The 13,702-nt window shown below is 35.0% G+C and overlaps 1 protein-coding gene across 1 annotated transcript; it reads right to left on the reverse strand.

Moving 5' to 3' along the window:
* Positions 1–3,820: 3,820 nt before the first annotated feature.
* On the reverse strand, positions 3,821–5,843 carry LOC149014011 (GDSL-like Lipase/Acylhydrolase superfamily protein). Its single transcript, XM_089157767.1, has 5 exons — positions 5,600–5,843; positions 5,242–5,381; positions 4,902–5,144; positions 4,513–4,771; positions 3,821–4,056 (listed from the first exon to the last, which is right to left on the reverse strand). The coding sequence occupies exons 1-5, from the start codon at positions 5,841–5,843 to the stop codon at positions 3,821–3,823; spliced, it is 1,122 nt and encodes a 373-aa protein (XP_089013893.1).
* Positions 5,844–13,702: the final 7,859 nt, after the last annotated feature.

A 13,702-nucleotide genomic window follows, 5' to 3' on the forward strand; every position in this document is an offset into this window, starting at 1 on the left:
TGGAAATTAAAGCATTATTCATGGAAAATTAAAGAGAGTGGCAACGCTTTCCTTACTTTAATAAAACTTATCCATCAACATAGCAACGACAAAGTTTCATCACCTTCTAATGGGATCCATCGACCTTCCACTAGACTAACAATTTATGAGGTTTTGCTTTTCAAACACACCTCTACAAAATATATAAATTTGTAAATGGGTGTATCTTTGATATGGGACAAATGAGATCGAATCCGGTTGTCCTAGGTTGAGTCCTTAATTCCGGTTGAACCGCGATCGAGACTGATCTTGACCAAGTCTTAGCAATTGTGTGTGGAGAAGCAATTTGATAGTTATGAGATCTAAACATGATTCATAATATAGAGGGATACGTGATCGACTCGCAATACGTAACTTCCACTAATATGGAGTGGAGATCATGCCTAGGTAGGTAACCACTCTCATCTCATAAGCAGGGTAATATAACGGTCATCAAAAAGGATCACGAATGCATCCAATGATCCAGAATCAAAGTAAAACCTATATAAACCAGTAACCTACACCCAAACATTGTTTTGCAGACGCATCAATCTTAATCTTACACATACTTTATGCTTGAGAACTATTCATTCAAAACCAACATATTCTCAAGAAACTTATGTATAAAAGACTTATTTTTTTGGTACGAATGGACTTTATTAAACCGGGGATGGGGATGGGGATATTGTGATATACCTCAGCGAGATTCAAATCCACAACCTCCTCACTAACAGGTGTTGATTTCAACCACTGAAACAGATATGCATTAAAATATGTAAAAGACTTAAATCATAACAAAACTTTAACTCAAAATCCTCTAAGCATGAAATATTGATTTTTTAACAACTGATTTCAATTACTTGAAATTTATTAAGAGTGTTATTGTCATAAATAAGTGAGTGTAAATTGATTAGCAGTCATGGCTACTTTATGGGTATTAATTGAGATGGTCAGTGAAACAGCAGCAGCAAACGTGTAACAGCGATCATGTGTTGTTTTGTTTTAGAGAGGATAATAATTTACGAAATTGCTGAGCCCATTTCCTAATTTAACCTGATGAACCAAGCTTGTACTTGGGCTGAGCTGCCCAATAGACATGTCTCACTTGAGCTCATTGATAGTGCTCAAGTCAACTTGTCTAGATCATCTATCTGAAAACAAAATATTATTTTGAGTGAGCGAGAGAGAATATTTCAATTCTTATTTTCAAAATTTTCCTACAGCTATCATGGATCCCACTTGAAACCATAATGTTGATGGTTTACCTACAGATTCGAGATTCCTAACTTTGGTGTATATATATATATATATATGGAAACAAAATATTATTTTCATTGAGCGAGAGAGAATATTTCAATTCTTATATTTTCAAAATTTTCCTACAGCAATCATGGATACCACTTGAAACCATAATGTTGATGGTTTACATACAGATTTCGAAAATAGCATCTCAGAATGCATGTCATGGATTGGATCCATTTCCTTACGATAACCCAATTGAAGGGTATTGGCCCAGCCCATATAAAGGATGTTATTTTATGGACTTATTTTTAGTGAGGTCATCTCAAACACGATATCAAAATCTGAAATCTATAAATACGTCGAATCTGAAACGGGAAATCAAATATGATAAGTTACGCAGAAAACCTAAACCTCAGTAGAAAGTGTGAAACTTTAATTTGATAGAGGCGCTGCGGGCAACTTCTGGTTCTGGCCAAAATTCAAATTGAGCCCCATCTGCCCTTCCAAATTTCAGTTGCGCACCCAGAAATGACTATTCAAGTACCTTGACATTGACAATCTATCAATCTATCGGGGAGGGGAGTTAACTACTGTATGATGATGAGTACACCTGGTGGATTTGAATATGTTTTCAGTTGGCCATTTGCAGAAATATGTCGTCGAGAAAGAGGGGGATTAATTAAGAATACAACGAGCTGTGAAGCTTTCCTTTTTGGTGCAGAGACCAAAGGTTAGTTAATGGCTCATCAACCAACATCCGACACAACACTCCCTCTTTAATGTCGTTTGCATGTTTCTGTGCAGGCGCAGCAGTACTGTGTTAACCTTATTCAATATTGTCTGGTTGACTTTGGAGTCTCACTACTTTCACCCATGCAGTTTCTCTCTTCTAGAGTTCTAGGGATGCTTCTTCCATTTAATTATGGTTTACTTTACTCTAGTGCATGGACTGATGGACATCCGTTTCGGTTGGGTTATCAAGGAGAAGAGAGAACTACTTTAGTTAATCTTTACTATATCCGTGCAAGCCAGCTGCATGCTCTCCTCCTCTTTGATCACATCAAGTCATCAACCAACCAAAGAATGAAAGAAGCGAGAATTAACCCTCAGCTTCAGAACTCGGAACTGTTGCACACTTGCACAGGCCTGTATAGAAAATGATGGATGAATAGGTCAACGATTTCCCTGATAACAAGATTTCCTTTTATTTCAAATATTAGGGTGAAATACTGAAATGGTGTGGATTGTGTTTGGTCTCAACACTTTCGTGGTGATGATCATATAACTGTCTTGTCTCCATGAATCAATTCCTGTACGCCTTGGGAATCCAAGGATTTAAAGATTAAGAATATCAGAGAGAAGAGAGCCAGAGGCCCAGAGAGAGTCTATATGCAGGCTTCACCAGGAATCTACTTCCTTAATTTTTTTTTGGATTTGTGGGGGAGAAGAACTTCTTCAGATCAGGGTGGGGACTGGGGGCAGAAGAAGAGTTGACATTGTTTCAGAATTACAAGGTGCATGGCCGGTGCATGCAGTAGTGCACAGTAACTCCCCTAGCTGTATGCTATTTATGAACTCACGGCCCAAATTAAAATATCGAAAAGTAACTCCCCTGCTGGGTTTCATTTACATTTACATTTACATTTAGAGGAGGAGGAGGGAGGGTTTGGACTTTGGAGCTGGGCCTTGGAGTTGAAGCCCAGTTCCCTACCTGACAACTATTCCTTACACTAAACATCATAAAATAAATATGATGAGAAATCATGCACCAAGTGTCACATATTTTGGAATAGATAGTTAACATTAAGTAATAATTAAGACCATCTTTAATTAATTGATATAAAGTAGCTACTAAACCAAACTGCTTAATTAAACCATTCGAATCTGCAATCAACGCTGACTGTCAAGTCGTTGGGTGGGACCGACAGAGTGTATAGTACTACTGGAAGTTGTAGCCTTCAACACCATCATACCAAAAAAAAACACCATTAATACATCCTAATTAATTACCACACCACTCTATAATCTTGCTGGCTGCCATTCCAGGAACATAGTACAACATTGCTGTCAAGACTCAAGGCTATATATATATATATATATATATATGAAATTGAATAAGAAAACGATATGTAATATGTTTTCCGGCATTGAATTAATCTTCGAGCTGATTATTTAAAGACTACTTGTCCCCATGCATTACCCCACTTATATTACAATCTCGATCATTTTCTTTCCACAAATAAATTAACATGATTTGAGATCCATCACTTTAATTCTGTCAAGCGTCAGTCTCCTTCGGTAGAGTTGTTGAAACAAGTGGTCATCCTCTCCATTTCCAAATCCTCGCTAGCAAGCTTCTACTTAATTCCCTTAATAAGTGTATGCATGTTATCAATAAGTACGATAATTCATGATGATTGAGTAAAGTGATTTTTTTTTTTTTTAAATTGAAAATTTTGCAAAATATCTTGACCTACTACTGACGACTACGCACACAGGCACACTACATATATATATATAAGATATGTTATGATTGTATGTAGCAGTCAAGACTCAAGCATTATATATAGCTGTGGAGTTCTCGAATGTTTACTGGAGTAGTGATGTTTCTGTCGCCATCTAATAGTCTCTCTGCAATAATGATATTAGCTGCTTCCGTGGGGTGATAGGCATCCCAAAACACATACTTTGATCGATCAGCACACAAGAAGGAACTTGTTTCAGCATTATTCCCTTTGAAACAAATGAATGGAGGGAAGCTGCCACCACAACATGGATCATATGTATTCTCAAAACCTAACAAACGGCCAACCAATATTAATTACAACATATTTTTAGAATCATAGCTAGCAATACATGCAAATGACTAATTCTCTAGCTATGGGGTTCAAAATGATATATAGCTAGCTTAAAACAAAGGTACAACTTAATATCTTAATAAAGAATGAAATGTAAATAATTAATTAATTCTATATCTTCCAGCTACCTTTCTCAATTAAAGGGCTAGCTATTCTCTTGTCTTGGTTATGCATGTTTGGCTTCTTAGGTAAAGCTTATTGTTCTGTATTTGTTAGAATATTTTTCTCTTTGAGGAGCTCTAAGTTGTGATTGCCACACAAAAGGAAATTAAAGGAAAGAAAAGGAAATCAGTTTAGAAGTTAGTTACGTGTTTTTGTGCAAACTTTGCAACAAATTATATCTAATAATCAAAGATGCATGGTTAATTTAAGTAAGTAATAGATCGAAGCTGACCATAATGTCGGTAGTTAAGGATGATTGCCATAAGAATGTCATAGGAATTTGCATAGACAAAAATGGCTTCAGGTCCCATATCTCGATTAAAATGATCAAGTGCTTTCCTTAGTTTCTTATTGTAGCCTTGTATTAACTTGTTGGCAAAGAATGAACATCTATCATCTCGCAATAAGCTGAGTGCACGTACAAAGGGTATACATCCGAGAGGCCCCACGCCGGCCACAACAAATTTTCGAGCCCCCAGTCTATGCAGTTGCTGATTCATCCAAGATCAGAAAACAACCAATAAATTAATCTCAGATATTTTTTATATAACGTGTGACTTAGGTTCGGATCTATTGTACAGATCTAATTCTTCAGATATATATAATCTTAATTTTGTATACCTTAAGATATGCAGTGAGGTTTGAAACCAAGAAATCTTGGAGCTTGGAAGGAGATACCTTATTTGCAACAAGAAATGGTATGGGAGGTTGGAGATAGTTCAAGATATCATTGGACCCACTTGTCACGGAGAATATAGCTCCCTTTAAGAATTCCTTTGTTCCATTTTCCCCCATTAACCTTACCATTAGATTTCTGCTTTGCTCGAAGTAGTTGATCTGTTCCCCTAGTGGAACTCTTCCTATCTGTACATGAATGTATTTATACATAAAAGACTTATTAAATTGATTTCTCTGCAGAACGAAAAACTCATATAAATGATGAAATTAAGCCTGTACGCACAAACAAGGATCCAGTTTCCTCCAAGATTCCTGAAGCTCCTGAAGCATAATTAAGGCCCCCAAGAATCACATCATCAGTACTGCTAGAGGTGTTAGGGGCGAGATAAGGTGGAGCAAATGACTTGGCTCCTAGATTTTGACCTGATACACCAATTACCAATTGAAGTTTACTTTTTTTTTTTATTTATTTATCAAACATGCATGGAAGCTTCGTCTTTAATTACTTGAACAGTCTGACATGATTAATATATCTCATGCACCAATATCATTAAAAGAACGCCAGGAGAAAATCATGATAATCATATATAAGAGGGAAAGAGTACGTAGAAGAAAACAAGTAAAAGTAGTGGTGGTTGCACCTATAATGTCGGGGATGGTTCGACCATTGGTGAATCTTCCGGTGGGTTTGCCACCAGAGGGTGCAAAGTCAATGCCGTAAGGAGGAGAGTCCGCCTTAGAAAGAGTGAAGATATAGTCATTATTTCCGGCATCCACTAAGGAGTCTCCAAACACGAAAGAAGTAAAAGTTGCAGAGGTGGGTACATGTAGAGAGAGAACAGTAGCGACTATCCTAAAGATAGAGTAAGCATTAAGCATGGTCATGATCTTCTCACTGACCCTTTACGATATTCTTCACAGGTTTATTATATATATATAGATAGATAAATTTATTGACAAACGAGACTACTTAATTACGGCTCGGGAGTGAGTAGTTGCTCTTCATGATCGAGCACTTACGAGTTACAAGATAGAAGGGTTCCAATTCAAGGAACAGACCTGCATGGCCTGCAATGTTAGGTGGGAATGAGAGAAAAGGCATTTGACAATGTCTTCTCTATTCGTTCCTTTCAAGAATAGGTCTGAGACCAGGTCTTTCATCTCTTTTTCTTCCTAGCTTGTAAAGAATAGGTCTCAGGGTCTTTCATCTCTGTTTCCTTTCTTGTAAGAATAGGTCTCAGGTCCGAACCATACATGATTCCATCATTATTTGTCACAAGATTCACAACTCATCAGAACTAACATGGGTCCATATATGGTAGTCGTCACTTTGATTTACATTTGACCCTCTCCCGTGGTTTATTGCTTGCTTAAAATCACAGGGAAAGGAAGCGTGTTTCGATTTGACAAGCTACCTCCAACAAATTAACCTTTGGTCATCATCCTTTTTTTTCATTTTCTTTTTTACTTTTCTTTTTTTCCTTGCTGCCTTTCAGTTTTCACATGAAAATCACTTCTGTTTCAACCTATACCAAGTCAGATGACCATGATCACCGACACCAATTATGGAAACCCAAGCTATTAGTTTATGGGATTTGATTCTGAATCCTAATGTGTTTTGCTTTATTTTTCAAATGAATATTTTTTTTTAAAGAATTAGTAATTTTATAGTAAGGAGTAGTTCCATTGTAAAGAATAGGAACTATTACATATACCGTGTAATATCACAGGAAGCATCAGAGGGTTTTTTTTCCTTGATTGGACTGTGCTAATATTATTTAAAAAAATTAATTTAAATAAACATATAAAAGTAAAAGTTAGTTATGGGTTTACATTATACAATTCAATGTAATTCATATCTAAGATTGTGACAGGTGCAGTTAATTATCCAAGATTTAGAATTAGAACGCAACTAAGAATTGAATTTAATAAATCTCTAAAATTTCTCTCCATTTAGTCTCTCTTTTTGTTTTTGAGACTTAATTTTAATGATTTATTGGATCTAGTTCTTAATTAAATTTTAATTCTGATGCTTGAATAATTAAATACACGTATGGCAATCCTAGATAAGAATTGCATGAAGTGAGGTGAAACTGTAGAGAATATACGAACCCATTATTTATCTACCAGGTACATGGATGAGCATGCGATTGAACGATACCCAGCAGGATTTGAAGTTTGCCACATGCATCTTGGGCTGGGGATCTAGCTAGGGCCCACGATAGATCAGTGATTGTGACAAATGTGGGTCAATTAGTGGACTGGTATCTCTAATTGAAACACGTACGTAGCACTCAACACATAGTTCGTCGTGTTGGAAACTATTTGGTGGGCTCTAATTTGATGTATAGTAAGAAATGCAGTGAACCTAGTTTTTGTAAGAGATTTGAAGACATGCTTAGTTTCATTTATCAATCCACGTTTAAATATGAAGATTAGAGGTGTATCACTGTAGTTGAAAGTTCAAACTTTGAAGTTTCGATTTAAGATCCTTGTATTCTTTGTTCGTCGATCAATAATAATAAGAAAACCCATTAATTAAATGAATGTATGATCAGTCATATGGTTGGTGTAGACTTCCACCTTGTATTGTTTTTAATTACTAATTCTAGGTGACCTAATGAAGGATTCTTTTATCTATAAAATGATGAATTAATTAAAATAATAATTTGTTTCGGTTTTATCCAAATCTGATATCTTTTTCTGGTGAAATCTTAATTTCTTTTGGCCAAACCCAAATAATACCTCACGATCGTGATGGCTAACTAAAAACTTAAATAGTTCTAGACGCACCATCAGTTGACAACCAACAGTTATCCTCAAAATGAAAGGCAATAATAAAAGATCATGATTGAAAAGAAAATCCAGAAAAGAGTGAGATTTGCTATCATATGATAACTTGAAAGATATCAAAAATTGAATTGAATTGAATTGAATTAACAGTACTTGTTTCACTTTCACCACGGCATCACTAAGTCGCATGCATGCATGCTATTTTTTTTTTGATGAAATCTGAATTTGTTTTTGTCATATGGGTGGTTGATATTACTTGTGGAAGATCATTACACATGCACGTATGATATGGCAACTCTTGGTTTTGACTGAGAAACTTTGTAGATTGCTGTTTTTAGGAGGAAAAAATTAAAAAAAAATTCTTTTTTTGGAATGGTCATATCTACTCCTTGTGTTATAAACTTAAAATATGAAATAGATTCATCCACACGAACTGTATCATTCCTAAAAAGGAAATTTCCACCCTCCACATGGAATAGAAAGAACAAAAATCAAATCTGAAATTAGGATTAATTAATTAATTAATTAAGCTGCTGCTGCTGCTGGCCCCATGTATCTAACCCAAATGCAGCATTTTCCTCGAAGGAGGTTGGAAATTAGGAAAGATGATATAAACCAAGTAACACTGACAGTGGCATACGTACGCTATCCCGGTTATTAATTAAATGATCGAACTAAGAAAGGACAAAATCACTCCATAAGGTTTGTAAGGCTCAGAACAATTCAATGTATTTGGTTTTGTCATTATCTTCAGGATTGCCTAACGATGTAGATGAACAAATACTGGATGATCTCCTAAAACCAATAATATTTAGTACTTTTAATTCGGACATTAAGTCATAGAGAAATTTGCTACGCAAGTGAGATAGAGAAATGCCAAGAGCTAGCTAGCTAGCTAGGCATCTTACTGATATTGACCCATGCACACAGTGCAATTGTGCTACATGTCTTTGTGTTTGGGCATGAAGGCTAATGCATGCATCACATACATCAATTAAGTATACTTCTTAATTTTGTCCTTGTAGATAAAAAGTAAAAACAATTTTAATAATAGAAGCATTCGATCACAACAGTAATCTTATAAACATTTTCAGTTAGGGGACATTAATTGCCTTGATCTCTAGAGCCTACATGCATGTATACTGAACAGTGGGAACATACACATAAGCATGCATATGAAATGAGGAGTAATGTTTCCTTCTTAATTTCCATGGACTCTTCATCAAGAAGCAGCTAGATCTGTTGGCTATTGATAGTTGCCGGTTGGATGAGTTAAACCCCAGAGATGAATCTCTTATGGGATCAAATAGATATCCAACCCATCAACGGCTTTGTTTGATCTGAACTTTGACGCAATGAAAGAAAAATTTCCAAACATTAACTTGAGTCCTTAATTGATCGGTAGAGTTACATGTACAGCGCTCTCAAACTATAGTTAAGATGCCTAAGTGTGTGACATTACCTATTCTCTTTTTAAGTAAGTAGAACTGTAGAACACCACCTGCTGTTAATAATAACCAAATCAATTGATCGAGGAAAGAAGAGAAATGAAAGGTCTTTAATTTGGACGTGGATGCAACGTTAACGATCAGTTCATGCGGCCTTTTATCATGAAGTAATCAAAGCCGGCCTCAAGATCCAATTCATTGCCTCTCTCCACTCCAACACCCTGATCGACTTGTGGAATGAACCACATATATGAATCTCTATCTGATCAGGGACTGTGTTTAATTGAAACCTCTAACGATCTTTCACACCAAAATTGTTGGACCAAGTGCTAAGCACCTATAAAGTTTGCCATATATGGTATTTTTGAAAAGCTAGCTCTATGCATGAATGCACCAATATTCCGTAGATCTAGCTAGCTCCCATGAGTGATTACTCTAATAATACCAACACGTCAATTAATGATGGTGGAGGATTAAATGTCAAAGGCTCAAGGCAGGCAAGGGTCTTCTTAAATTCTTAATTAATGATCATGAAGCTTTAAGGGTCTTCTCATATGTAGTAGCATCATCATTCGCTCCAACATGACCCGACCTAAATTACCAAGTCTTGCACCGAAAAAACTAAAAATGACCTAAATTACCGAGTCATAGCTAGAGGGGGTTTTACCAGCATGATCACTGCCTCTAAAGATCATACTTAGACAAAATAACAACCTAACAATCTTAGGCAAATACATATATACAATAATAATTTGATTAAAAGCTTCCATTTTATGAAATAACTTAACTAAAGGGAGAAACCCCTATTACAACCTACTCCTAATTGGTCAAACATTAACAGCCAGCAACTATTGGGGGTGGGATGGAGATAGTTAGGAAAACTTCTTGTGTAAGAGCACTTTCCTTCGACAAATCGTCCGCTATCATATTAGCTTCGCATTAATAAATGTACCAAAAGGTTATGGAAGCAAATTAGAGCTTAAGATTGATAATGTCTATTATGATGGGAAATATCTTCCATGGGACTTCAGTCGGAATGTGTTGCAAGATGTGGAAAAGGGCCTGATTATCCCGTCTCCAACTCAATGTTAAGCAAATTGAAATCACGGGCCCACGTCAAGCATGACGCACTGCTAAGCTTCTATGATGAGAATCTCTTGAATCTATGTCCCTCTACCAAAACAAAATATTATCGTTTCTTTGTGATCCCGAACTATTCCTCCGAAGCCGCCTATTTTGTAAATTGAAAAATATGATCCATCTACATTCAGGGTTTATGGAATAGGAATTTGGAGGATCCCATTTAATAAGGGGCGGCTCCGGACGCGTATGTCCAATATGCGAGACCAGCTATGTAGAATTGCAAGTTTTTCCAAATACGAAAAGCAACAACTAAACTACGTAGCCGAACACTACCATGTGTGACACATGGAATAAAAGTCAAGCAAAACATAAACTTCCCGTGAATCGAAAAAGGCTACCTGTTCTATCTGGGTTTGTAAAAGTGGAGAACAGTAAGGATGATATAAAAAGAATAGTGAACCTCGAGCTTCCACAGTTCATTGGAGGACTTTGGCCCAGAATATATTAGATTAGAACCGGCTTTTAGTGGAAAATAAGTGGTAGGCTCCAACATTTATTGCTCCCTTTACCTAGCTCGTATCATGGATTGTATTGATTTAGATTTTTCTTTTTTTTGGGTAAGGTCATGATGTAGATCTTTCTCCTTCTTCTATGTCTTTTGGAACCTTGACTGGATGAATTAATTAGCACCAACCATTATCATCAGTCCCATCTGCCATAAACACTATTATATATTGAAAAATAATTTAGCCGCCACCCGCAACCCCACACTACACCCAACCTGAAAAACTAGTCTAACGCGAGAGAAAGCTTACTGTAGAAGAATTAGGTTAACACTTTTGAGATTGAGAAACCAATGACAACCAAAAAGCATTAGTTTGTCATAAAGGGTTTTAGTTTACTATAGAATGTAAACTCTCTTTTTTCCCTTATTTTTCTTGTGTTTCGGTGCAGTTTAAAAAGTAATAAGTAAATAAAAACAGATGGTCGAGAAAAAAGTGATCATCACCAATGACAGCTCAGGGAGAAAATAATGAAAAACCATCTCATCCTACAAAAAGATGCTAGCTACTTTTTGCTACTTGAAACTTTTACGCTTAAATAACCTAAACAGATTACAAGTGAAACTTGGGGCCGATGGCAACCATATAGCCTGCCTTAATTGGGATTTCACTTTATAAATACGGTGTTCCATATATGTAGACATTATTAAATGAAAAATTAAACTTTTCTATGGAAGTAGAATGAATGTCAACTTTAAAAGGGTTTTTTTTTTTTTTTTTTTTTGGTCTATATCTCATTTTCTTTCAAGGTATTAAAATAATTTGAAAGATGTATCATTATCTTATTATTAAAATTTAGAAGATGACATTATCATGTGAATTTTGATCCAAATATGCAATTATTGCCCTACTTCTGAAAACATCTTTATCATACTAAAATAAAAATAAAATATGTATTTTTTTATTTATTGTATTATGAGTTATTTAACATTTGACATATTGTCCTACTTCTTAAAACTTCTACATCAAAAATAAAAATTTAAAAGATTATGCATGTATTCTTTTTTTGTTGTATTATGAGTTATTTAACACTTGATGCTGAAAAGAAATCTTTTTTTTTTTTTTCTTTTAAACCATTAATAAGATATGTGAATAAATCAAATTAATCTTTAGCCAACTATTATTTAAATGATAACATAAAGAATAACTTCACAAAAATTTGGAGAAACTTTTTAAAAAAATTTTGAGCAAGTACTATACGTGTCAACTAAAAAGAAGTACAATCTCAAGTTCTCAACTCAAGAATTCCAAACTAATACAAACTAAAAAATACAAGCTCTTCAAGGAGAGCAACCCACAAACTTAGAAATTAAACCCCATCCATTCATACAAATTAAAACCCTTTATAACAAACAAATGCTTTTATTTTTTGGGTATTAGAATTTTTTTTTCTTTCCCTTTTTTAAAATAAAAACTTGTGTTAATAAGACAAAATAAGTTTACATTCTATAGTAAACCTTGCCTGCCATTGGTATTCTTCCCTATTATATAAGTAAGAGCCTCAGGAAAATTCATAGAAGCATAGTAAATTTCAGTGGCAGTAGATTGAAGACTAGTTAAGAAATCAACTCCAGCATTTAACTCTCGAAAATGGATCCTAAAAATTCTACTCATTAAAGCAAGTTTGTAATTATCAAATCTGACATGTAATGCTTTTTTTTTTTTTTTTAATTATCAAAAGGTATCCTCGTTGATATTTGTCAAATTATAAGCTCCATCAACCAATATATAGGTTTAGTTTTTTTTTTTTTTTTGGGTGAGAATAAGGAACTTGTATTAAAAGAGTAACTAAATAAGAGGACTACAATCTATAGTATGGTTTTCCAGCAATATCATTATAAACAATAATATCCAACCTAGGTGGTAACTCTCCCGGGTCAAAATTGTATCTGACCAGGAGCTTGGAGTAACCCTACCAATAAGTGTGTCCAACTTGCAATAGATATGGGCTGAATTAAGTATAAAGTTGGCATCCTTAGAAATGAAATGGAAGTTACAATGATGAAAAATAAAATGGAAAATGGAATTCTCTTCAGCCCTTTGTTATTTTTAGTGATAGAGAAATTTCATGAACGAAATAATGTCTTTCTCTTTGCATTAGTCACAGAGATGGATTTGAAGATTCCTAAATTGTTAATTCATTTCAACCATCATTTGAGATCGAAATGAATAGAACAATTCACAGCGACATGCAAGACTCCTAGCCATCTATTCCATAATAAGAAGAACAAAATAGAACACCCAAAACACTGCAACACCGATTTGTTTATAGATTTTGGATATATATTTCATCTTTCTATGACAAAAAGGATTTCGGAGAACTTTCATGACTTTCTAATTTTTTGTTGATGTTATTTATTTGGAATCCAGGTAGACTGCTAGTGTTTTTGTAAATAATAATAAGAGTATTTTGCATGGCGTTCCCTTCAGTAGTCTTCAAATTAGTAACTGCCATCTTAAGTGGATTAAATTTTACAAAACCCTTTGCAAGTGTAATATTCAGAGTAACTCCTTTAACTGTCAAGTCTGGTTTCTAAAATAACAAATATACTCTGATATTGTGTAGGATACCCATGTGAAGATTTTTCATTTTCTTTGGCAGTTTTTGCCAGAGTCACCACAGAAGTGACCGGTTTTCACGAACTAGAGCTACTAGGGTCAGTCGGTTCTCATTGCTCTAAGAGCTCCTACAAATCAAATCTCTGGATTCATATAACCGAACAGGCCTTTAAGAAACAGAAGTGATTTTTACTGCCCTTATTTATTTTTGTTCCAAAAAATATCAAGATTATTCCCTGTCATCCATCTTACTGTGACAATGATAATCAATGTTTTAAAAGGTGTTTTCAAATGGGGA

This window comes from Hakea prostrata, chromosome 6 (genome assembly GCF_041222555.1).
Source record: "Hakea prostrata isolate BN-2017 chromosome 6, UWA_Hpros_2, whole genome shotgun sequence".
In the NCBI taxonomy this organism is placed as follows: Eukaryota; Viridiplantae; Streptophyta; class Magnoliopsida; order Proteales; family Proteaceae; genus Hakea; species Hakea prostrata.